The following is a 27616-nucleotide window of genomic DNA, read 5'->3' as shown; positions in this document are numbered from 1 at the left end:
GTCAACACTGGTTAAAAAAAATCCTTAAGCCTTAATTGTAAGAGAGAAAAAAAACTGGACTCAGGCTGTCAGAATAATAACCATTTATTGAAAATAAGGCACAATTTGCAGGACTTATCAGTCTTGAGCAAAGGGTGGCCTTAGCAATAACCTTCATTGCTACAGGCAAAAGTTCACAAGCACTGGTGACCCTAGAGGAACGGGATTTGTGGGTGTCTCAGGAGACACACCAACACCTCTGACAGTCCGACAGACCATGCCAGAAGAGACATGAATGATACATCACGGTGGCACCACAGTCGGCATATTCTGGAAATGCATTCATACAATCCTGTGTTCATTAACATAATCCATCCAGCATATACAGTGTGTTATATTTAGGGCAACTGCTGTTTATTACACTGTTAGAGGCAGAAGCAATTAACTAATCACTGATTTATGCATCCATGCATTTGATTTGACCTGAGCCTTTTATGATAGCACAGTATATATGCACTGTCTCGGCCCTGAGAACAGTCAGGGAGCAGTACTGGGCATGTAAAGAACAGATTGCTGCATGATTGACAAACACACCTCTCTCACGCCTTCTTCCCTCCTCTGCCCTGCAAGGGTAATGGACACACTCTTCTCTCCTCCCTACAGGCTCTCCCTCAGATGCAATGCAGTGGCCCACCACAGGGGGCATTAGTGGCAATTCTGGCACTCGGGGTGACAGCGCTTCCTGTTGACATTACAGCGGCACCCTCCACTGGTGTCTCCTGGGCCCTGCAACACAAGCATCAAGTAGTGGCTCACTGAAAAGCTTTTTAATAACATTTAATGTATATAATGGCATACATACATTATATGGTAATGGTATTATATAATGGTATTTGATCATAGTATGTACTAAAGGGTGAATTTCCATCCTTTAGTACATGCTATGTCAACCTTGCAAAATACTGTTCTAGTTCAGTGGTTCCCAGAATTTTTCCAGCTGAGGACGTGTAGTTTTGTTTCCTGACTGTTAAGGACCAGTTCCTTCTATATCAGATCTGACATATAAAAACATATTTTGTAAAATGAATTAAAGTAAGAGAGGCATGGTGGTGCAGCACTGGAGCCCTCCTGCATTTGATTCCTGACCTGGGGTTCTTTCTGCGTGGAGTTAGTGTGTATGTGTGCACGCGCCTGCCCTGTGATGGACTGGAGTCCCAGCCAGGGTGTATCCTGCCTTGTGGCCATTGGTTGCTGGGATAGGCTCTGGTTTCCCCGCAACCCTGTATTGGATTAAGAGGTTAGAAAATGTATTTAATTAAAGTAATTTTATTAGTTGCTAATATTTTAGCAAGCTACCACATGAGTTTTGATAAGACTATTTCACATGATTCATTTTCATTGCTTTTCTATTTGCTAATTAACATTTTGCTTGTCCAAAGAAATGCAATATTGATGGTTTAGTTTCAAAACACATAATCAAAGGTATAATATTCAATAACTACACACAAGCAGCAAATTAGCTGTCAGCCCTTTTTACTGCTCAAGACCTCTACTGCCTTGGGAGTCAGTTTAGTGTTTGTATTTTAGCAGCAGTGTTACTGATCTGTCTTGTAACACTGCCATTATTACTGTAAGTGATGTACTGTATCTTACCACAAACATTACTGTCAGAATAATAGAATGGAGGCTTTTGGGATTGATCTGAATCCAGACCTAGGTGCAGTATTGTTTTATCTTCTTCCCCATGTTCATAAAAACCACTCCTTCCACTCTTGTTGTGCTCATGTTTGTTTGTCCCTATTGCTGTCTGGGTAGGGGAAGAGTTTTTTTTTTGTTGAAAGCTTGTTTAGAAATTGTTTCTGGCTGTTGCCATTGTAACTAGCACTGAACAGTAACAGCCACAGAAGTGACTTGAGTAGAGATTAGACTGAATTTACTTTCCTTCATGTTTGAGACAGCAGGCGGTCCAACTGTTGTGGTATGGAGGAATCTTTATGCAGGCTGAGCAGGGCCCTTGAAGAATGCTACACAGCTGGACTTTCATTTTGTGGAATTTTTGTCCTGCTGTCCGAAATAACCAGTCTGTCCTAACATGACATTTCCTGCCTTGCCCTATAAGGCAACACAACAGATGGACTACTTCCACAGGAATTGTATAAAATAGATATTGGCAATGTGTTCTTCGGAAGTACGCTATACAGGTTTCTCTCTGATTTTCCAGAGGACTTCCGTAATCAACTCATTCCAAATCCATGCTGTGCTGTGCCGTGTCTTCCTGCATCCTGAAACTTGCATTGCTCTATTCAGTTCACACACATGAGAAGGATGTGTCCCAACATTCTTCATTCAATTTGAACTACATTTTCAGTGAATCAATGCTTTTTACTTTGGGATTAAAGGCATTAAAACCACAACACTATATTTTACATGACTTGTTGCTGTTTTAATGCCCTGGTATATTTGAGTACATTTACTGTTGTATAAGCAGCTGTTTGCTAGACAGTAGAAGTTATAACAATTATTGGAAAATTTCAAACCCTTTGTCAAAGCTGCCATACATGATTAATGTTTTTGAAAGAGTAGTAAGCATATCCACCTATTTCACTACAGAAGTACACTCTGGCTCTCAGGCTCTCAATTTAGTCATCTTGCAGGCTGGATGTGACTGTGCTGTATATTATTGGCTGGGACCCTTTGCTCTAGTTATCAATATGGAAGATTTAGAAGCAAACAAATATGCGTGTCTTAAGAGCAACACAGGAGCACTACTGGAAGACGCCCGAAGAAAGCTCTGCCATGATCTTCATGACCTCATGACATTTCATTTGCCTTGGCATTCACTGAAAATGTAGGCCAGAGAATATATTCACTTGTCATGTGACACTGTACAGTACTCATGTTAAACAGTATACACTTCGTACACAGAGTTCAGAAATTTGGGACTATAAGTCTTATCTCCTGCATGTGGATTTCTTTTGTATAAGATGATCTTTCTGCATTTAAAAATAAATTCTGAGATCTCACAAGTGGCTCAACTAGTAAAGGCGCTTGTCTGAAGGCAGGCTGAACTTTATTATTGTGGGGTTGAACCTGGGTCATGGCACTAGCAGACTGTGACTGGGATCTTCATAGTTGGGTGGGTGGCACTGAGCAGGATTGTCTGAGATGGCAATCTCTATGCCTGAGCACTTGCAGGTTTTCAGGGATGGTGAAGGATGTGTCTCTCCTCCAATCAGCTCTAAACTTCCTGTACAGGAATGCATTTCCTGTGACGTGCTAGAAGATGACTGGGTTGAAAGATGGGTTGAGTCTGCCTTTACATTCCTCTGTGTGTGGTTATACAATTCTCAATTCCAATCAAATAACTGGTGATTCTAAATAAAAAAAATACATCCAGGCGAAAGGACCTGAATCTATCCCCCCTGCTTTATGGCACTGAATAGTGTATTATTATGAATGTTTTAATAGCAGTTTATTAGTGCTGGTAATCTATGTATAAGAAAATGTTGTAATTTTTGTAATTTTTTAGGCCAGCAGCCATATCACCCTGCAACTTACAACTGGCAACCCACTGAAGCTCAGCAGGTGTGAGCCTGGTCAGTACCTGGATGGGAGACCTCCTGGGAAAAACTAAGGTTGCTGCTGGAAGGGGTGTTAGTGGGACCAGCAGGGGGCGCTCACCCTGCGGTCCATGTGGGTCCTAATGCCCCAGCATAGTGATGGGGACACTATACTGTAAACAGGCGCCGTCCTTTGGATGAGACGTAAAACCGAGGTCCTGACTCTCTCTGGTCATTAAAAATCCCAGGGCGTTTCTCAAAAAGAGTAGGGGTGTAACCCCGGCATTCTGGTCAAATTTCCCACCAGCCCTTACCAATCATGGCCTCCTAATAATCCCTGTCTATGAATTGGCTTCATTACTCTGCTCTCTTCCCCACTGATACCTGATGTGTGGTGAGCGTTCTGGTGCACTATTGCTTCCATCGCATCATCCAGGTGGATGCTACACATTGGTGGAAGGGAGTCCCCATTAGCTGTAAAGCGCCTTGAGTGGAGTGTCCAGAAAAGGCGCTATATGTATATGTAAGTAATTATTATTATTATTAATGAAATAATTTTGTATGGAACTGGATTAAATTCAAACACCAGATGGGAACAGGTTGTCACAGAAGTCTTATTTGCCATACCTATGCTTCCAAAGAATACTGGACAGGTTGAAAGGAAGGCAAACAGACACAGAAACGAGAAGAGTCAGCCCTTACCCCTGGCCCCCAGCGTGGTCCCCGGGTGACCCAGCAAATCTCAGTGTGACAGACAGTACAGCGCAACCAATCACAGCCCTCCTTCTTCTGGACAATGATCCCACACTGTGGACAGTGCATTGCCTCCCCCGTCTGGACCAGAGACTGGGGGGAGAGGAAGAGGGAGTTAAAGACAGCCAGAGTTACAGTCAGAAACAAACAGAAAGATAGGCTGACAGTTTTTGTACAGATGCAGAGCAGCACGGAGAGACAGGCAGTTAGCAAGACTCTCACAGACAGGTAGTCTGTTACAGATCAACACCCAGGCACTGAGAGTACAACTGTGATGAGAACAGTTTTGCCCAAAACAGGATTTTCAACACAACCCCACATACTCCTCAGACAGCAAAGAATTCTACTATACCAAAAGGCTGAACTTCATGAAGGGAGAACTCGATCTCCAGGGTCCACGGAGGTAATATCACTTTTTGTAACCGACTTGGTGCAAAAATAATCCCTGTTGCACAGAGTGTCAATATGTTAGTAAAACAAATAGAGACATTCAACCAACAAGACAGAGAATGGTCTGTCAGTAAGAGAGACAGGCAGTGAGACAGAAGTGTGAAGTCAGAGAGAGCGACAGGCAGTGAGACAGAAGCGACGAGTTAGCGAGAGAGACAGACAGTGAGACAGAAGCAGTGAGTTAGCGAGAGAGACAGGCAGTCAGACAGAAGCAGCGAGTTAGCGAGAGAGACAGGCAGTCAGACAGAAGCGGCGAGTTAGCGAGAGAGACAGGCAGTGAGACAGAAGCAGTGAGTCAGACAGAGCACTATGGTCCTGTCAGCCAGACTCACTCTCAGCAGGTCCCGTGTGCGCCGGGCTGCAGAGTCATTGACTGCGCGCACTGCCAGGTCGTCCTGGTACTGCCGGCAGTTCATCCCCTCGTGGATTGCCTGGGAAAAAAAGAGGAAGAGAGGGTTACAGAGGGTGAGCAGGCTCTTGCTGTCTTTGAATCGGTATCTAGAAGCTTGTGTGATGATGTGATGTGTTTATACATCATGTGTTCAATGTATAAACACTGAACTGGCTGCAGGGTTAATGCAGTGTGTGTCTTTTCTGCAGTGTTCATAAGCTGCATAAGCAGAGCGTGCATCACCTTGCAGAGCAGGCAATTAGTCCTCCGGCAGACGGGGCAGTTGAATGTGTTGACACTGTCCTCGTACTCACACCAGCCAGGGCAGTCCGGACTGGCACAATGATAGCTGCTTTCACTGCGACACTCCGCTACAGCCAAGCCCCGTGCCAGGAAGCGCTCGTACTCCTCTGCTGACACCAACTGGCAGAGACAGAGAAGGGAAGAGGTGTTGGAACAGCCTGCAGCTCCTGGCATCACACTACACAGCGCAAAGAACATGATCCTGCTGTCTCACTCAGAGCAGTCTCTGGCACCACTGAAGCAGTACAGTCAGCCCTGGACACTCCTCCGAGTCCTGCTGGCACCCAGTTTCCAGATATAAACACCAGTCTACTACTACTAATCTAAAAAGACTCTGGAGAATTCCAATTAATCCGGAAATAAACCCTCTGTGGTCCCTCTCTCTTTATTAAACCCCGGTCTGTTTACCAGATCAGGGTGAGATCAAAGTGAAACAGAGAAACAGACCCTGATGAAATAAAGGCTCTATGTTTCTAACACAGCCAGGCCACGTAAATTGGGTGACAAAAGCAGACCTGGCTTCCCAGAGAGGACAAGCTGCGCTCTTACTAGACTGTGAAAAAATACTCAGGGATTAGAGAAACATTCTTCCTCAAAATCTTTTCCCAGAATTCCCACACCTGCCAGAATCAGAACAGCTTCCAATTCTAATAGGGGAGGAATAAAGCTGTAGCCCAGTAAGTGACCTCCTGTAACAGCCTGAGAAAAAGAGAGTGATCCTCTCAAATAAGAAAAAGGGCAAGGGGAAGGAATGAAGAAGAGGAGACGGTTGGAGTTGACAGAAGAGAAAAAGAAGTGAGGAAAGAGAGGGATGTTGGCAGAAAGGAGAAACAGAAAAAGAGAGAGATTCACGGGAAGGGGGGTAAGTGTTTATGCAACGCCTTACCGCACGGATTTCTCTCTCCTGCAGGGTGCTATCACAGGCATAGGCGTCATCGCGGTACGGACAGGACACCTCAGGGTCCTCACACACGTGGATCACTGAGCGCAGGCAATCTCTGTGGGCACCAAAATCATCCTCAGACACACCGAAACATTTATTCGCTAACACTCACTTCACTAACTCAGATACTAATGCACTCAACACTAAACAATAAGATTATAATGCACTGAACACTTAGTGACATTGAGAGTGTGACAGGCAAAGAGGGCCACAGGAAACAAGACAGAAGAACAGGAGACGGGGAGTGATCGGCGCTAGTACAAAGAAACTGAGGAAAGAAACACTGAAGACCGAGATAGAGAAACACGGTGGAAAACTGTCGAGTGACTTTGAATCAAAATGACTTTCTCCCCATTCCTCTGTCCCCTGTGCTATTCCATTATCAGGATCCCTGCTAATAGAAACCAAGAGCCTTTCCTGGAAAAATAAAGTGAAAAGAGGAACATTTTTGAAAGGCATAAGGAAGATGGACAACTCAAACACAATCTCTCAGTGAGGGAGAACATTCTCTCACCTGCAGAAGCAATGCAGACACTCCCTCAGCAGTACTCCCTCTCCTGGCTGTAACTCCAGGTAACAGATACGGCATTCCACACTTTCTCGGTTCGGCACCAAGTCCTGGGAATCTGTCTGGACTAGCCTTGCAAAGTTCCTCTGTCGTTCTGCTTCCCGCACCTGTGTGACAGGGACACAGATCAGGGGTTAGAGGTCAGAGTTAAAGGCCATCACTCTGAAGGGTGTACAATACACATGGCCCAATTCAGGCCCTATCCAGGAACGGTCCTTCAAATAAAATTCCCTGTGGAAGCCTTTGATAATCAAAATCAGTCAGCTGAACCCAGTCCTCGACTGGAATCGACCAGAAGAGACTGTATCTGATAAGATAAAAACACTTCATTAGCCATATACAATTTCTTGCATTAGGAATTAGTCTTTTTGCATACTCCATACCTACATGAGACACACAGACAGGGAGAGAAGCTTGGGGTCAGAGTGCAGGGTCAGCCATTATACAGCGCCCCTGGAGCAGTTGGGGTTAAGGGCCTTGCTCAGGGGCCCAACAGAGTAGGTTTCCTTTGCCGGCCGTGGGATTTGAACTGGCAACCTTCCAGCCACAGGCGCAGATCCTTAGCCACAGAGCCACCGTTCCCCCATCCTGCAGTCAGACTGTACTGTAGATGTGTGTGTGCATGTTTTTTATTATCTAAACAAGAGACTATCCTACCCAACCTACTGTTAGAGTTTTGTCACAAATACCTTGTTTCAGTAATTGATGATAGTTTAAACTTCAGATGAAGCAGCTTATTATTATGATTATTATGAACCCCCTAGAGATCTGATGTTTGACCACCTGGCCTATATGCAGTGGGATACTCTGGGGCTCCACGTCAAGCTATGCATGGCATTCTGAGAGGTCTTTCAAGGAGCTTGTGACAAGTGACATTCCGAGATCAATAATTTGCTAACAACTCAATAAACAAGCAAGTTTGAACACCCATCTTGTGATCCTTCATAAATCTGGATATTCCTGTACTCTAGGTCAGGTATCTATATCCATGAGCCTGGTCTGCTAGAGCACCTTCTTGATTACACTTCAACCAAAGTATCAATTACTGCTCTGAACTGCTAAGTTTAAATTGCTAGGAATTGCTAGGCCACTGAAGTGACTGACCTAAAAAAATCTGTAAGGCTACATTTTTCCTGGAGCAGGACACCGAGCTCCGGGCAGGCGCTGCGGGTGTGAAGCCAGGCACAGCTCCCATGATGCCTCTGGAGCTCTGTGCAAACCAGACTACAGACGCTGGTGTTCCAATTCATTTTACGAACAGACATTTAATGCAGTTTTTATAGTATGCATCTCCTCCCAGCCACAGGGCTGGGAAGAATAACATATAAAGGCAAGAGTTTTAAAATAAGTCTCTTTATTTCTAGACAATATTTTTTACAGTTAAATACAAGTTTCACTTTAATACAGAGAACGTAACAGTGGCTTTCTTGTATTCATTCGCCTGCAGTCTGGCTGTAGTAGAACCATGCAGAACCACACAGTTCCAGCAGATGGCTAAAGTTTTCAAAACACTTTATACACTTTGTCAGTATCTTGAGATATAAAACCATTTAGAACTGCAAAACAATTAAGACGACCTACGTGAAGGTTCAGTTAACTAGGTGCTCCATTGGAACAATACAAAACGGAAGCAGAAGAGGTTCTTACAGACTAGGAACAGGAAGCTCTTCCTCCCCTGGAGGCGCTGTTTCAACACTGAAACGCCTCCATCACAAAGAAACAGGACTGATGCCCCCCACTGTGGAGAGCGGTAAAGCCTCTTGCTCCTCCATACCCCTGCCACCTTCCACAGCAGGGCGCACACTAGGGGACACACCGGGCATTACAAGAGACCCCACTGCTCTTAGGGACACCCCTGTAACCTGGGGAAGTGCCACAGTAGGGCCCTGCTTCAAGAAACATTGGCCCTTTCACTGTAGCCCTCTGGAGAGGTCTGATCCTACTGTTTATATTAATAGTTTGGATGGTGCTTCTAATCCAAATCATGTTACATTTGTACCCACTTATAATGCTGGGCATCTTGTTGAAGCAAAGTGGGTGAAGCTTAAGGGCACAAGTGCAGTAGCATCCCTGCGATCTGAACCCACAGCCTTCCAGTTAACTAACTGCTTACTTCATTGATCTTATTCAATATAGATGCTTAAATTATGAAGTGTTAGCTGGAAAAAATCCCGAGATATGAATCTGTGAAAAACTTGAGGAATAATACAGAAGTGCTAGGGGAAGGGACAATATTAGCCTGCACCCTGAGGACATAATAAAGGTTGCAAATGAGATTAGGCCATTGAGCTCATCCAGCTCAACTGGTAGTTAGGGACTAATTCATTTGATGATCTCATCCAGCTGATTCTTGAAAGAAGTCAGAGTTTGGGCTTTTTGGGGGGATTTTGACTACATGAGTGGGTAGCCTGTTCTATACTCCCACAACCCTTTGTGCAAAGTACTAATGTACGAGAGAAGAAAGGAAAACGACCCAGCTAGTGACAGAACAGTGTGGCACAATGATCTCTGGCACAGAAAAACACTGACCACAGACGTGGCCCTCCTTACCCCCGTCCCTGAGAGATATGGCCCATGAAATGGCACTAACCAGAAAAGCCACAGCATGAAACAAAAGCTGATCATCTACTTGCAAAGGTTTCTTACTTTTGACAGATGAGAGAACAACGAGAAACAGAGCAATGTGTCCAGGCTGTAGCTAAGTGAAGTAACTGTTCCCTCCCTCAAGGTTTAAAACAGCCTGACACTTGCCGAAAAACGGGTGCTAGAAACTCTCAGTTTCTACTTGTTTCCAAGGAAAGGGTGAAACATTGTAGTCACAGTTCATGGGCAAACAACCTGGAGTCAACAATAAGATTGCTGGACATATATCTACATACATATATGCCTCCTGGCTCATCTGACTTATTTTTCAACAACTACAATCACATAATCATTAAAAGTGTTCCTGTGTCTTTTTATCATATACAAGCTTTTTATTTCATGTGTAATAAATAGACTGTATATAATTCACTAAAGCATACAAAACACAAACAACATCCATTTTATGCTATTGACCTATAGAGCACCTTTGATTTTAAACGTATACAGTACTTACAGTATTTTTACCTTGTTTTATTTGTGCATTTTCCAGTTATTGCTGGGAAAATCCAATATTTCTGATTTAGCAGACAAAACTCCCTTTTAGCAGATTTAGTCCATCTGTTCAAAGTGTCCAGAATTACAGATTTAAAAAAAACTAAATGCATTTCACAGATATTCAACTTACTAGACAATGTGTGTTTTCTGCCCCTATGATTTTTCAATAAACATTTTACGTATGATACCTTTAAGCCCTTAAAGGGGAATATCAATAATCTGTTCATGGCAGAAATAGTTCATTGTCCAACCTGCTGTGTAACGTGTGTTGTTGTTATTGTCACAATGCTCTGTTTGTGCACTGTTCCCATACACCATCTGTTGTATGCCTGAGGACAGGTAGATAATTCAGTATCAGGATAGACATTTACAAAATATTCCAAACCTCACAGACTCCTGAAAAACAGGCCAAGTGCCCATTCTGAATAAAACAAGCAAACAAAAAGACTGAGAGAACTTGGATGAAAGTGGTGTCAAAACATTTTCTTGCTCTTCTATGTTAGTTTAAGCTGAGGGAACTGGGTCTTAAAACAATATGAGGTTAGAGGGGTGCCCATACAGAGACAGGGATCACAGAGTCATCCTCTGATCCCACAGAACATAATGGCTTGGAGATTTCCCAGTGCATTTGTGAACAGAAGCCTTCATGTGGTGAACGACCCTAGAATACTGGCTCACCCAAGTCACCCAACACCCTGCTCATTATAACCAATACCAATTAAGAATCTGAGTTAACTTATTATATATTTCAAAACTATTAATTTATTCACAATTACAGGGTGCTTTTCAGTTATTTTCTGCTCAAGGGCATAAAGGTGCTCTCTTAAAGCAGTCAAATTCCAGACACGTCAAAGTGCAAGTTTTGAAAGGGACAACACAGGAAGTGAATATAGAAACGAAATGTTTTCAAGTCAACCAACTTTGGAAATATCGTCTGGCTTTTGCTTACCATTAGAACAATGATAATTTCTTGAACTTGAGCAAAGAAATTCATACTGTTAACACTATGCAGGAAACTGTGATCCCAACGCACTAGGACACCACTTAGTTACACAACATAACCAATACAATTCAAAATAACAAAAAATACAATACTTTAAAAATATAACCGTTTTAAAATCCTGTTGCTGGTAGCTGCACCCCTTCTGCAGAAATGTCTGTAAAGCAGGCAATGCAGGCAGTGTGCAGCAGGGGGTGCTGTGCAGGTGTCTCTCATGGCTGTGCTGTTTCTGATGTTAGTATGCTGTGTGTGTCAGTGTGTGTGGTAAGTACAACAGTATTCCATGTAGCAGCAGTCCAGTCAGAAAGCGGATTCAGGATGTGTTGTACAGGGTTGTGTGAAGACCTGCAACCTGCTCCCACAATCCTACATCGCAATAACGCAGGTTGGGATTTTAAAGTTGTCCTTCTAACTTGAAGCAATGCATTTTTAAACTGAGGAATAATCCTTGCCTGCACTGAAGGCATCTTCTAATCAGAAAATATCACAAACAATCTAGACAACATCAAAGTCTTTTGTGAAATTAAAAATAAATGTAGGTCATATTTTAAGGTTTACTATATGGCATGTTCCTATAGCTCCGTAAGTAGCTATCGTAAGATATCGATCAAATACTGCCTCTGCAGTGTTAATCGGCAATTAACAGAAGGTTAACAAATAATTTAAAATAGGAACAAGTGAAAAAAAGTGAAAAAAAATGTTTAGTATAGGTATCTGGTTAGCAGCAAAGAGCAAAATTGATAGCAAAGATTTAACACCCAGATTGATTCAATTGCTTTGAAAACATCTCCTATCTCGGAGTGTCCCGGACTCCTGGGGTCTGGGTGTCCGGGAGCCCCTGGTGTGCGTGAGTGTGGACCAGTCAGTGGTGTGTCAAGAGTTGGTTATGGTGTCAGTAGTCCAGACTCGGGGGCAGGTTCAGATTGTGCAGCAGGGCGTTGTTCTGTGTGGCGGCGCCCCCCAGCACTTCTTCTCTTCTCCCTTTCTCCTTAAACACAGAGAGAGAGGAGAGGTCAGCATGAGGGAGCGTCCCAGGCTCAGTTACACCCTACCTGTCCTTCCCTCGGACCCTTGATGCCCCTCCACCTTGTCTACGCTACGTCCCTGTCCCCTCTTCCTACGTTTGACCCCCGTCTATATCTCTGTCTCTGTTTCGCTTTTCATCTGTGTCCTTATCTCTCTGTTCAAGTCCCTTTCCTGTCCTTTACTGCTGCCATATCCCCAAGTTTCTCCCATGCTCCTCTGTCCTCTTAACTCACAATCCTTCAGTCTGTACCCCACACGTCTGCCCCCTTATCCCTAACCATGTGCCTCTGCACATGCTCATCTGCACCCCTTCTTCTCTGTCCTTATCCTCCTGACATCCACACACCTTTCCCTGCTGTTACAGTATCTCTTCCTTCCTCTGTCCACCTGTGTCCATAGAGTCCCCTCTCCCTCTTCCCAGACATCTGCTCTGTCTGAACACGTACACCCAGAAAATCCACATGACAAGTCCACGACCCCGTGTTTCAGACACGTCGTTGTGGACAGACTGACTGAACCACTGACTAAGACACTCTGACCGTCTGGCTGACGCACTAGCTGCCTGTCGATTTGAAGCAGTGCAGAGAGAAGACAACAGTCCACCCTCAAGCATAGTGCAGAGCCATGACAGCAAACAGTCTGTTCTACCTGCCCGGGCAGTCACTCCCCACACTTCTGCTGCTCCTGGTTCTGTCTGTCTGCCCTGTGCGCACGAGTACATTTAACTACTTGTCGTGTTGGTGTGTCCGTCTGCCCTGGGTGTCTGCGAATCATCCTATCTGGTCTGCGGCCCATTATGTCTGTGAGTGTGGCAGTGTGTCTGTCTGTGTCAGCGTGACAGTGTGTGTCTCTCAGTTCTTCAGTACCTCGGCGTCAGTCTGTCCTACCTGCTGGTACTGTCTCACTGCCTCCTTCTCCTGCTGGATGCGGTGCAGCTCTTCGGGGTCTGGGCGGTACCCCCCTGGCACCACGTACCCTACGGGCCGGTCTGAGCTGCAGATCTCACAGCCTGGCCGCGTGGGCTTGTTGATGAAGGTACAGGAAGGACATGACCAGCCAGCCTGCGATGGGCGAGGAGGGGGGGGGGTTGAGAGAGTGAGGGAGAGGTAGGAAGGCAGGCAGGAGGTGGAAAAGGGGGTAAAGAAAGAGAGGCATAGCGAGTACACAGAGAGAAGGGTAGACAGAGCAGAAGAAAGAGTAGGGCAGAGAAAGAGAGGAAATGGTGAAGACAGGGTTAGAATTCACATATATCCAATTGTTCTGAATAAATCCGAGATGGGCAGTGGATTCTGTGCTTGATTTTACGCGACGAAACATTACAGACACTGGACAGAAGGCAAAACGTAAGGATGTCTTATTCCACTTGAAAAGAATTCCATTATATACAACAGACACAAGCCCTTTTAGTAGGATATTAACAGCAGCTTAAGTAAAACATAAAAACCTACATAAATTTCCACTGCTCCTTAAACCTGACATAAAAACATGGCCACGCACACAAAGGTCGTACTGCTGTGCTCGTGTAAGGCTGACACAGTGTTGGCAGTGCACACTACCTGTGTGTTGCTTGGTGCAGAGTTGGCTGTGCTGCTGCTGAGTGCCTCATTTAGCTGCAGCATCTCCAGATTAATCAGATCTCTGATGTCACCGATGCCCATCCGGTCTGTCCCACCCCCTCCACCTGCACAGCCAACCAAAAGAGGTAAGACATCCATCAGAAGCCAATAAACATCTTTCCCTACTCTGACTCCCAATCACAAAACTCGGACAAGAAACACTGACATTTCAATATGGTTCCGTACACAAACCAACACAGAGCTACCGGCAGATACAACACAGGGAGATGAACAGCAGCTGTTCACAGCAAGTCAGACAGAAAACGAAAATAAATGTCATTAGCAGGTTCCTCGTCCCTAAGAAATTCCAGAACATTACTCAGCCATGTCCTCAGCGATCTAAGGAATAAATGACATGGCTCATCAATGTGTTCTTGTCACCCACATCACTTCTGGTTTATTCTTTGTATGTTCTGGACTGTGAGTAACTCTTCTTAGTGCACTTCTCACTGTACTGATTGTATTGTATTGTATGTATTATATTATTATTATTGTATCATTCGTTATGCTGTTTTGTGTTGACTGTGTTAAGCTGCTGTTGCACTGCAATTTCCCTCACGGGATCAATAAAGTATCTATCTAAAGCAAAAAAAGTGAATCATTCTCTTAAAGGGGAACTGCAATGCTATATTTATATTTCGAGGTTAGAAAGAATCAGAAATAATGAGTGCATTTCAGACCACAATAAAAGTGAAATGTAGACAGTAATGTGTAAAGCCTCCAATTTACATCACAAAATAGACAGAATTTTCAGGAATGTGCAGCCCCACATTCTGGGATTCAGAACGAGGTAACCAAACTTCCGCTGAGCTGAAGCTGCCCTATCCCATTGTACACAAGCAGGCTTACGAATACATCTTTTAATCTGCTAGAAATATTGCTCTGAACTTTGAGATGGTCTTGTTGACAAATACATCTCACTCGTTAACTGCGTGCAGGTCACTTTGGAGCTTTTCTGCAGTGAAATTTCTGCTACACAACCTGTACTTATTTGCTTGTATATCACATTGCATTAGTTATTACAGTGGCTAATGAGCAGGAAGGGATGCTTCACATCACAATTCATGTGAACTCTTGCTCCCCGTGGAGAGACCAGGGGTTTGCAACAACATGGCAACTAAGTTCACAAAGTTCATGATTTTGTACTTAATTCTGAACTTGTAAAAGTTTGTGATGGCATCAATTAATTTATTTTGTTCCAGAGATTTAATAATCGGTCTGAGAAACTGGGACTTCAATTCCCCTTAAATGTCAATTCTTTGCACAGATCAGAGTGAGCTTTGCCAATACCCCTTGGAATTAGATACAAGTATTCACAATTGCCTCTGTTGAAGAAGGAACAGATTTAATTTGCCCTTTTAGCTTTGCCTGACCTGATCTGATGGGACCACAAGCTATTTCAAAGGGTCCTTCCTCAACAGCAGTATCTTCTAACATACAGAACAAAGTACATTGTCAAGGAAAGAGCAACACTGAATTAAATCCTTCTCACAGGTTGATGCTTCAAATCCAGTATTAACTGTTTTGCACTTATCAGCATTAAAATATCTCAGGTTTCTGCCCTATCATGAATAGACTCTTATCTAATGTCCTTATTCTCTCTGCATGTGCCTGTCAGAGAAAATCGGATCCAAGATCCTCTAGTATTTCTTGTGCCACTACTACAGTGTTTGTAACTCCCCACATTTAAAAAAAAACTGCAAATACTGCACAAGTACTTTCTAAACTTTACCAACACCCTGTATGTGAACCAGTTCTTAATCACTATGCCGGCATTTTCTTTGATTTGTACAACTTTCAACTGTAGAATCAATCTTTACCTCTAAGATTCCATATGTTCATAACAATCTTAAGTTCATTCTAGCAGATTCAATACTATTCATCTTTGTTAAGGAGAGGTACCATGTTTGGAATTCTGCAGCTGTGAACAGCACCCCATTTAGGTAAATGACCAAAGATCGAGTTAACAGTCGATGAATAATAGCCCTCATTTCTTTAGAAGCCTGCTTTCCGGAAAGTTTTTACCATAAACTTTACCATAACAGTCTCCCATTATCATGGTCACTCTTGACCTATGGATACATAGAGAAGTTACCAGGGAGACAGAAAAGTGTATTATGAAGAGAGAGAAGTATCAGTCCGTCAAACATAAAACCTCATCATTTAGTCAGTGCTCTGCCATTCAGTCAGTTCCTCCATACCAGTGCTATGTGGTAACCGGGCCGGCAGGGTGTTGTAGCCCCTCCAGTCCTGTGGGGGCAGGCCATTGCTGGAGGGGGGACTGGTGAGCAGAGCACTCTCCTGGTCCTGCTGGCACAGCTGGCGCGACAGTCGAGCGTGGCGTGCAGACAGCAGGTAAAGGAAAGCCGTGTCACCGTGACGACGGACGCCGTAGGATGCCAGAGTGCGCTGGTCTGCGCACAGACACTGACCGATCACCCAGCGCTGCACACGGGGGTGAAACCCATAGTCCAGAAAGACCTGTGAGAGAGAGTGGAACCGACAGTGAAGAGGAAGAGACAGGTAGACAGAAATGGAGACAGGAAGTATGCAGAAGATTGCTTTCTTTCAATTATTTTTATTGGTTCACAAATAAAATGTAAAAAAATACCTCTTAAAGACAACTGCTTTGTTTAAACCACCTTTGACAACTGCTATCTGCTTTCTTGACCTAATTAAAGGTTGAGGATCATCTCCGTTTCATGAGAACTGTTGACTACCTCATTGTTTTGTACTAATCCTAATTTAAGTCACAGTGAAGTAAATACTTATTTGCCTTTGGTTAAAAATGAGAGGGTTATGGTCACTGGCTGCTCACATTATCAAATATTGAACTTCCAAATCTTGGTGTATAGCAGTCATGATATCAGTTTAAAAAAGTTTTAAAATACTTTAAATTGCTAAGTGGTCACACATTCTGAATAACTAAACAGGTTAAAATATGACAATTATTAGATGAAAATACTGGTGTTTCATTATAGTATTTTGTGCGCAAAAAAACAATAAAGTCAAGAAACTATCACAGTCTTTGCTTTTTTGTACAATTATAAAGGGTGAGAGACAGAAACCCATAGAAGGAAACAGACACAGAAACTGACTAAAAGGGGGCTCTAGTCTCACCTGCTGTTTAAGGGAGGTAATGGTCATGTGAGGGAAGACTTTCACTGTGACACAACAGGAAGAGGAAGCGTCCTCCACTGCTACCTTCAAACTGAGAGAGAGATACTGTTAGTATCCAACTCTAGCTGTTGGTATATAGCAGCAGCAGATATTCCTTTTATCTTCTCTCATTCCTTCTTCAGTGACTCAAAGAGAGACAGCTGATACACTCGCCTGTATAAGTTGAGTTGGTGGACATGTAGGTGGCCCTTGTCCCTTTGGACCAGAATTTCCAAAAAAGTAATGCCTGAATCAAGAGAGACCGCACTATAGAAGCTTCCTTTGAATGAATCATGAAACTGAGCTGCTGACTACTTGGCCATTAAAAGTCCCATGGCACCTTAAAATATGATCCAGAATGGGTGCCTACCCCAGTAACCTGGGTACATTTCACTCACTAATATCCCACCTTAATTCTGCTGATGAAGTAATTTCACACTTCTCCATCTGATTTGCTGTATAGTGGCACTGCTGGCACATAATGGCAACCATGCCTCACCCAAGTGGGTACTGCCCTCCAGTGATAGATGAAACATACCTCCTTCTAGATGTAAAAAGCTTCAGAATGAAAAATGCAATATAAACGCAATTATTAATTATTCATCTCTACCACCTTCACTGTTGATTCACTGCTCTACCCCTTTGTCCGTCAATAACTCTTTTATATTGAGAGTAAGAGAAAGTACTGTTAACATGGGGGGAGTGGAGCTAGTAGGACAATACAAGTACTTGGGAACCATTCTAGGCTCCAAGTTAAATTTCAAAGTCAATGCTGACTTGATCCTCAAAAAAGGATAACAACATCTTTTCTTCTTAAGGAAGCTAAAGTATTTTAAGGTTGATGATTCATTGTTGATTTTGTTCTATCGGTCCTTCCTTGAATGTGTTCTAGCTTTTACCCTGATCTGCTGGTTTGGCAACCTGAATCTGAGAGGCAAGAACAAACTAGTCAGCCTTGTGAAAATATGTCAGATGTCATTTAGTGTTGATCTTCCTGCCCTCTCCTCCATCTATCATAGACGTGTTTTGCATAAAGCAAAATCCATCTGTGACAATCCTTCACACCCCTTCTTCAATAATTTCCAGTTACTCCCATCAGAACGCAGATACCGCCTCCCCAACTCCGAAACCAACAGGTTTAAGCTCTGATTCATACCTGTAGCTTTAATGTTGCTTAACACTTGATTTTCTATGCAAATATGTCTACTGTTGTTTTTTTACTGTCCGCCTGTACACCAACACTGCTGCTGGAAAACAAATTGCCCCCTTGGGGATAATAAAGACTCTCTCCCTCAATTCATAAGATTCATCCATGATATTCCCATCTCCTTTCAATCATTCCTGCTCTCTCATACTCTCTTATCCCTCTTCGCCCTATAGGCTTCCAACCTGTACTACCCATTATGCCCTCCACTCTAACCTCCCACATGCCTCTCAGCTTCTCTCACCTGATCTCGGTGTCCAGGTAGCTTTTCTCTCGGAGTCGGACTGTGAGCTCCGCCTGCTGGCGGGCCAGTGACACTGCGCACTGGGAGGCTGAGCTGGCGTCGCCAGCCTCAATTGCTGTGGCCAGTTCTATACACAGGTCCTCTGCAAAAACAGGGGAGAGGGGAGCATAGAGGAAAAGGAGCTTGTCATTCATGGGTCTGTGTTCCCAGCTATGTCACAGCTATTTAAAGGCCAGCCTTTCACAACCTCCATAAAACCAGCTCTTGATGCTGACTGGTTTTCTGCTGTCTGGTTAAAAGCTTATTAACTTCATTAAATAAACAACTGGCTATATCAAACTCCCATACAGGACTAGGCAGAAGGTATTTGACAGTCCCTGCACAGGCAGAAAGACAGGACAGTAATCTTTACTTATTAAAGCTCACAGTGAGTCCATCCTCATAATTGTAAGAGTTCTTATTAGTAACTTATAAGTGAGGCCTGTCCTGTCTGTTAAATATCTATATTTGCAATTAATAGCTCTACCCCTGTTCTGTCATAATATAAGCTGCATGTGTCCAGCAAAGAATGGCAGTTCACAGTACTTCTACTTTTATGGACAGCTGCTTCCACATTGGCAGGGGAACTTACATTTACTGTTTAAAATAACTCAACTGCAGGACTCTGCACGTTGAGATTATAAAATAAGAAAAATTAATTCCTTACACTTATATAGCACTTTTCTGGACACTCCACTCAAAGCGCTTTACATATAATGGGGATTCTCTTCCACCACCACCAATGGGCAGCCCCCACCTGGATGATGCGACGGCAGCGATAGTGCGCCAGAATGCTTACCACACATCAGCTATCAGTGGGGAGGAGAACAAAGTGATGAAGCCAGATCCTAGACAGATACGGCTCATCCAAATGATGGCATCTTTTAACAGTACAGTATCACCATCACTATACTGGGGCATTAGGTCCCACACAGACTGCAGGGTGAGCACCCCCTACTGGCCCTTCTAATACCTCTTCCAGCAGCAACCTCAACTTTCTCAAGAGGTCTCACATCCAGGTAGTGGCCAGGCTCACACCTGCTGAGCTTCAGTGAGCCGCCAGTTGTGGCTTTCAGGGTGACATAATACAGCACCACCCGATTGTCTGTCTGTCCCATACTATAATCTATGATTAAATACACTTTAGAGAAGCATTTCTAACCTGTTCCACTAAAGGAGTCGTTCTAAACTGAGCTGAATCATAACAGGGGAGAACAGTAAGGGGATGTGGACCTGCACCCGAGAGGGAAACAGAGGGAAAAGTCACAACTTCTTGAGCACTGAGGTGTGAAAAAGGTCAATACTCACCTGCGCGTGGCAGGGTAACAGACGCCGTGGGTTCCAGGGGTTCCAGGTGGAGCTGCCTCTCCTCTGGGGTCTGGGAGGAACTGTCTGCCACTGGGATAGCAGGAGAGAGGAGGACGGGGGGGAAGAGAGGTAAGTGGTTGGTTTAGATGGCCTAAACACTGGGAACCCCCATCTTCACACCTGCTGCCACACAGCAGAAAAAAACAAACATCCATATCCTGGCAGTCAGCTAGCCTTTCACTCACTGAACTGAGCTATTAAGGCCCTGCAGGGCAGACACAATCACCAGCGTTAAATCATCCGTGAGAGAAACACAAAAGCATACCTGGACAAACGGGTACTATAATTCAAAACTTCAAACCAAGCTTGAGTGCTGCTGTCTCTGCTAAGGGACCATGGCCAGAAGCAAGCTCATCTTACAGTAATGATCTTTAAGTAGATCCTGACACTGAGCCAGCGCACCTCACAGCCCTCAGTCTGGAGGCCACAGAAAGTCCCAGAAGCCCAGAGTCACCTCCTGCTGCGGTGAACAAAATACACAAATTCTCAGGGCCGATCACATGCACTTCAAGGAATGGACCAGCGTGTTATATTGTCAACTGTGTGATTTTTCATCTGTCAGCTGATGTCTGCAATCTCCACACCCAAAGTAGAACAAGGAAGGTGGGGACAGACTTAATAATAATAAACTTTATTTTATATTGGACTTTTAAAGGTGGCTTCTCAAAGCGCCTCTGATTACAGTAAGAGCAGAAGGGTAAATAACAGAGCCAGTTCAGTAAAGGCCTTTCTAAAGAAGAAGGTTTTGAGTCTAAATTTGAAGGAGTTCAAGGAGAGTGACTGATATCCTAAGGGACAGAGTTCCAGAGCTTTGGAGCATAACAGGTAGCGGTGGGGAAACAAAATCGATTCTTAGGTACATCGTGATTCTCTGCACAGTACTAAACATTTCAGATAAAAACAATACAACGTAAAGGACAAATAGAACAAATAATAATGGTTTAGTTTTTTGTGCTTAAGACGAAACTAATTGTGTGGTGAAACGTAAAGATGTATAGGTTAACAAGTGCGCCATGCTTAAGCTAAGCTATCCAGTTTATGAAGACGGACAAACTCAGCCTGCACCCTCCACTTGGAAAGCTACCGTATGGGCACGTTTTGGATTTTATGAAGTAAAAGGTAAAAATGAACTGGATAAGAGCCAAGCAGTGTGGAAGCTGTGTCATACCAAGATAAAATATTTCGGGAACACAACGAAATGCACAATCACATTTCACGTTTCCATCCGGAGTTGGAGGAAAAACGGCCTGCTCTTGTTGCTGCTGAACAGAGAACTCTCGAGCAAGCGTCAAAGCTTCCACATAGTTCGGAAAGGGTGAAGAGAATCACCAGGTCTATAGCAAGTATTATCACAAAAGATTTGCACCCCTACGCCGTTGTTGAAACCCGGGCTGTCACTTAATGTCGCAAACACCAGAGCCGAGGTACAACATACCGTCTCGGCGTCACTTTAGTGAAACAGCAATACCAACGCCCTACAACGACACCAAAACTCAAGTTTTGGAATCATTGAAGAAAGCAAATAGGGTGGCAATAACCTGTGATGCGTGGACGTCCATTGCAACAGAATCCGATATCCCTATTACCACGCACTACATCACAGATGAGTGGCAGCTCGTGTCTCGTGTACTCCAGACACACAGTAAGAAAAAAAAATCATCATCTATAGAAAAAAAATCTAGATGCATCGAGAATTGATTTATAATCGCATTGTGCCACCCTGAATTGAATCGTGAGGTGCCTAGAGATTCCCACCCCTAATAACAGAAGAAGGCCCTCTCACCCACAGAGTGCAGACAGGCTTGGAGTCAGATAGGAGACCAGAATTAGAAGAGTGAATGTTGCAAGGTGGGGAGAAGGACGATAGTAGCTCAGACAGGTACTGAGATGCCAAGCCATGCAGAGCCTTACAGGTGAGCATGAGGATTTTGAAGTCATCACGAAACCTGACAGGAAGCCAGTGCAAGGATACCAGGATAGGAGTAATGTGATCACTTGCACTAGACATGGTCAGGATTCATGTTGCTGAATTTTGGACATACTGGAGTTTGTTCAATGTGGATTTAGAAACCCCAGCAAGCGAAGTGTTACAGTAGTCAATTCAGGAGAATACAAATGTGTTGATCAGCTTTTCAGAAACAGCTGAAAAGCAATAAAAGAATAAACTTCTCCGACTGCCCAGCTTCACACGTCTCAACACTGGAGCAGAGAGCCCTGATCCAGTGACAAGATCCAGGCTTGAACCTGTGATCACAGAGCTCAACACGCTCCTGGGTGAGCATCTTCCAGTGGCTGGTGCTTATTTCACAAACATCTTACCATTTTGTTGTGCACATAATAATGTTTACAAGAAAGTCTTATATTTTTGTTACAACTGTGTTTTCTAGTTAAGTATAGTTCCCCTAAACCTATAGATGTAACTCTTGGCACTAGACCTATATTTTTCCAATATGTTTTTTGTAGAAAACTAGTAGATATGCAAGAAAATGTCAATAAGAATAAAATCATAAATGCTTTTCATCACACTAATATTGCTGCATAATGCAGCCAAAAAGTACATGTGAACTTGAAGTATACCTCTATATTCAAGGTTTCTAGGGTTTTTTGCAGGTGTTCAACAACACCATAGTAGATATTTTACCCAGTAAATATGTATCTTCTTAACAGCATTTTTCACAGCAAATTGTGATCAGGGGTACACACTTCAGGTGTTTGTGGGACTAATCATTTTTTCCTTTTGTAATTATCTCACCTGGAGCAGTTTGCTTGGCCAACAGCCATATCACCCTGCAACTAACAGCTGGCAGCCCACTGAAGCTAAGCAGGTATGAGGGTAATCAGTACCTGGATGGGAGACCTCCTGGGAAAAACTATGGTTGCTGCTGGAAGAGGTATTAGAGAGACCAGTAGGGTGCCGTCCTTCAGATGAGACATAAAAACAAGGTTCTTACTCTCTGTAGCCATTAAAAATCCCAGGGTGTTTCTTGAAAAGAGTAGAGGTGTTACCCCGGCTTACGGGCCAAATTTCCTCCTGTCCTTTACCAATCATGGCCTCCTAATAATCCCCATCTATGAATTGGTTTCATTACTCTGCTCCTCCCCATTGATAGCTGATGTGTTGTAACCGCACTGGCGCACTATGGATGCTGTCGCATCATCCAGGTGGATGCCACGCATTGGTGGTGGTGGAGGGGAGTCCCCATTACCTGTAAATTGTTTTGAGTGGAGTGTCCAGAAAAGCGCTATATAAATTTAAGGAATTATTATTATTATTAGCCTTTCAACACTTTCCACTGTGAATGGACAGTAAAACTAAACTTAAACTAAACCAATGCTTTAAAATCAGACAAGCTTGTCTTCAGATTTCCAGTACAGGATTCAAACTGAATGGTTGCCTTTTAAAACTGAACCGAAAAAAAAATTAATGTGATCTCAATAACCCTTTAGGGTGGTTTTCTTTAGTTTGTTGTTAGCAACAAGGTCTACTCAAGGTCTATTATTTTTTTTAAGATTAGGTGTTATTAAAGATTTCTAAAAAAGTCTGTGTTCCCTTGACAGAGCAGCTTGGTGCCTTTCTGTGTAAAGGCACAGGAATGTGCTAATAGGCCCCTCTGATATGAGACATCATAAAGCTGTATCAGAACTGAACAGTGTAACGGTATTTAGCACAGATGGAATCCAGCAAAGTATCTAGGCTGTTTCTTTACGAGACCATGGGTCCAACTTTGCTGTTCATCACCCAAAAATGCACCAATGGGGGATCTGCAGGGTTGGTACTAAAACCATCACCAACTTGTATGTACCTTAAAAGCAAGAACTGGCTCCTCATCTCTCCCCAACTAAACTGACAATCTGAGTTTTCCAACCATGCCACTGCAAGCAGTCCAGACTTAAACATTTCTCCAAGAAAGCAAGAGATTGAGTCTGTACAGTACAGAATTCTGCCCAAGATATTCTTTCTGAAAAAGAAGAAATCTTGTGTTTGCGAACACACTGTTATTTTTACCCGATGAACAAAATAAGGCAGATGGGAGTCTTTTTGTGGACTTCCTGAATATCCAGGAATATTCAGCACCAGGACGAACAGAGCTCTACTACCTGTCTACCTTGCGGCCAGACACAAAGAAAACTCTGCACACAATTTTATTTTAAGACCGAAGTTCAGCCACGCTAACTTATGGCAGACCTGCCAGAGGGCCAACACTAGCTGCTGAGACCAAACGCAAAGCAAAACTCTATTCCTTTCCCTCAGCACTGGGATACTGCCAGAACAGAGTGAGCTGTCAAGTCTGACCACAGACCATCCGGACCAAATTTGGTCAACAGATCTTTGAGTACAAAACTTTTTTAATCACATTATAATTCTTGAGAGCTGAACAATTATTCCAAACATGTTTCATGTTTAGTTTATGACATTAAATGCATATTTACTTGTATCTGAGAAAATTAATGCAATGTAATTATTTGAGACTGATACAACATACGAGCTAGGCCATAACACACATTATAGTCAATGTGTATTTTAACTCTGAAGTTATTAACTCTGATATTTGTAATCCCTGAGTAAATGATAAGCCTTTTGTATCATAGCAGATCATTTCACAAATATATTCTACTATTCTACTATTTGAATTTGGTTACACATGTTTTGGTGTTATATAAATAAATTGTACACTGTACATTTAGAATGGATTTTGAGTTTGCAAATTATGTTTGATTGATTCCTAAAAGTTGTCAAGTACTTTCACAATTTACCACTACAATTACTGATTGTTAAAGAAAAGGAAAACCCCCACATCACTACAGTTGCATGAGCACTGATATACTGTTTTCAGTCTTTTTTGTTTCTGTCATTGGATGTTTCATTACCATTTATCAGTTAAAATCAAAAACAATATCTGTAAGTAAATGTCAATAAAGGTTAAGTAGAAAGAGAGAAGCAGAATAAAAGTTACAAACATGAGGAGGCCAATCAGCCTCTCTAGCCCTTTAAAGTGAAAAACCTGAAAGCTGAACTGGAACAGTCCAAAACCTCAAAAAACAGGTTTGGATCATTAATGTTGACCTCAAAGCAATTGAAAGAGAGAAGGGTACCATGAAAGAGAATGGGTCAGAGACAGGTTCAGAATCAAAGCAAGACAGAGAAACAGAGAGGGACAAAGACAGGCCATGTGAGACCAAGAGCAACAGAGGAAGAAGCAGAAGGAAAGGGGAGAAAATCGAGATCAGATGGGGGCATACTGACCTCTGTGCGCCTCCCTCAGCGATGACGTCACCACAGTGGCCCACTCCTGTGCCTCACGCTCGTCCCGGAAGTTAAAGGTGATGCGGTCGTGGGGGGGAGTGACCAGGCTGAGCTCGTGGCAGCGCAGTGACTTGACCTCGTACTGCACGTCACGCAGGTCAAACTCGACGATGGACTGGAAGAGAGAGGGGCAAGGAAGGGCCAGTGAAAGAAAGTGAGAGGAGTGGAAGTCAGAAGACTTGTGACTCAGACAGACAGCCAGTCTTTCAAAATGACATTCATACAAATACCACCTAGAACACGAGGGCAGTTTGAAGGAGTCTGATGCAATGTGGTGTAATCCATCTGGACAAAGCAGCCTGACTTCGTAATGAGTGTCTGATGTCAAGTAGGACAACCAACCTTCCTGTGTTAATCACTGCTGCCTTGCTTGAGCCGTGACCTGGTCAGGTCTCAGAAGCTCAGCAACTCCAGGAGGAATTTAAGACAAATTGCCACCCACTTTATGGGTATTAATGACCACAGGGCACAAATCCCAACAATCCCACAATCAGGTCAACATCCTGAATAAACAAGAATCTGGCCTGAGTCCCCCTTGAGTTTGTGATTGCTGGTTTAGATGGGGGTCTTTTCTGAAGAACTTTGCGATGTGATGCAAAGTGGCTATATACGTACCAAACCACAGACAAAAGCCTCTTTGAGATTCTTGGGTCAGTTAACTGCCAGCAAGCAAACAACAACATCTGAAACATGGCTGCTGCATGTCCATGTAAAAATGGTACCCACGCTCAGTGCAAGGCCAACACTAAAACAGAAATCAGGGCACCATAAGACTGCCTAGGCCTGGCCAAACGCTAATCACAAAGTCCTTGTGAGTGCTGAGTGATATGGACACTCCTGAATAGATCCCTGTGATAACAGCCTATTTAACCCTGAGGGTGTGATGAGCTTGGAAAACTAACTGATTTGAAAATTAAAACCAGAGCTCTCAAGAAAATCAAAACACACATATATAGTATAATATCTGTAGACCTATATACTATTTTGATGTTGTCAACATTGTAAAAGTCAACACTAATGGAATTATTGAAAAAATAAACGTTTTATGCAGTAATTCAGAGCTCATAATGACATGTGGATAAAAATACAGAGACGCTTTGCTACCAGCAACAGGGGTTTATGTTTTATTTAATAATGGCAGTAATACTTTGACACAACACATCGATTCTCGTGTTCATAGTACATAGCAGCGCTTTAATTTTCCGTGTTTGTTTTGTGTCACATGGCGTATCTTTGACCAGTTGTTTCCCTGTTAAAAACACTAAACCAGCGGTTCTCTGGTCACGGGGGAACACTGTGTCTGCTACTTTTAGTTTCAACTGGGCCCTTAATCACAGGTGCTGACTGCTGCCTGTAACTGATCTGCTCGCTGGTTAAAACTTTTTTTGCATTCAGGCCTTAGCGTCAAAACATACTCTAAATTGATTCCAACAACGTCAAACAATGCAACGTTACGCGCCCGCATTTAACTGGCGGAAAGTCGCTGTCGAACACTTCATGCAGAGAATTTACAGCAGATCCCAGCTGCCCGGAGGTCCTCCATTTGTTTGACAACCAGGGATTTGCTAAACGGCCCGCTCCTGACAGGAGATTGGTTTAATTAGGGACTTTACGAAGCGCGCATGGTAAATAAAAATAGACAGAATCGTTGCTAAATAAACTAGTTCATTGGCGTCCCATGACCAGTATGACATCAGTGATGTGATGGTGCACATTCACACTGCCACAGTGAGTCCATAAAGATTACTCACAGCCTCCTAACTATAAACAAACACAACACAGTCACCCACTCGCAGTTAGACAACGCAACAAACATAAAAACAACACAATATTTACTAAAAGAAGCAAAAGTATCAATAATTATTATAATTATTTTATATTATTAACGTTATAACTAAATCCGGAGTGGCTGTCATCCACATTTCCTTGCACTCGTCAGTCTACAACTGTCATTTCGTTGTATATTTTTCTGCAACCCCAGAAAGGACAACAGCTAGTCCTGTGAATAAAAGAGAGTGTTACGACTCTCCCCGACTCGCACTGCACTTTCCCTGGTGTCTTACCACACTCCTGCCGGCTGCCGAGGCGCTGGCATCCCGCAAGGCCAGCCGGAACTCCCCGGCTCGGCCCGGATCCATGCTAAGTTGCAAGCGCAGAGACTCGTCCCCAGCTCCGGGAAGACATAGTGGTCGGATCCCGGAGTGACACACCGACACCCGCACCGACATCAAGACTGTGTTGCAGCCGCCCTGAGCACCCACCGGCCCGGGGAGCGGGGGAGAGGGAGTCCGGGGCGGTGGGGTGTGCGCCCACCCGCCCGAGCTCAGCGCCATGACGCCGGGCCAGCAGGCGGGGGGTGAGACAGAGGAGTCTCAGTAGCACAGAGGCCCGGCCGGTTGGATGGTCCAGTCCAAACTAATCCAGCCAGTCGGGTGATTTGTTTATCTGTACATCGAAAGGTGCTGTTTCATCTCCGATCGCCTTTCTTAATCCGAACAGCGACTTCCTATCCCAGAGCAGGAAGCGGGTACTCCCCCTCTCCGCGTCCTGCCTGCAAACCGAGCTCCGCG

General features: G+C 43.7%; 1 protein-coding gene across 1 annotated transcript; it reads right to left on the bottom strand.

The window, feature by feature from the left end:
* Positions 1-71: 71 nt before the first annotated feature.
* Positions 72-27616, bottom strand: shrprbck1r (sharpin and rbck1 related). Its single transcript, XM_088918582.1, has 14 exons — positions 27110-27616; positions 24987-25161; positions 19682-19771; positions 18335-18476; positions 16848-16938; positions 15929-16208; positions 13668-13792; positions 12999-13172; positions 6894-7054; positions 6323-6434; positions 5377-5556; positions 5075-5173; positions 4242-4385; positions 72-765 (listed from the first exon to the last, which is right to left on the bottom strand). Exons 1-14 carry the CDS (start codon positions 27377-27379, stop codon positions 685-687), a joined length of 2124 nt encoding a protein of 707 aa, XP_088774708.1. The 5' UTR covers positions 27380-27616; the 3' UTR covers positions 72-684.

This window comes from Atractosteus spatula, chromosome 6 (genome assembly GCF_055471065.1).
Source record: "Atractosteus spatula isolate fAtrSpa1 chromosome 6, fAtrSpa1.hap1, whole genome shotgun sequence".
NCBI classification, from domain to species: domain Eukaryota; kingdom Metazoa; phylum Chordata; class Actinopteri; order Semionotiformes; family Lepisosteidae; genus Atractosteus; species Atractosteus spatula.
Note: the sequence above shows the minus strand (reverse complement) of the source record. Positions and strands in the feature narration are given on the sequence as shown.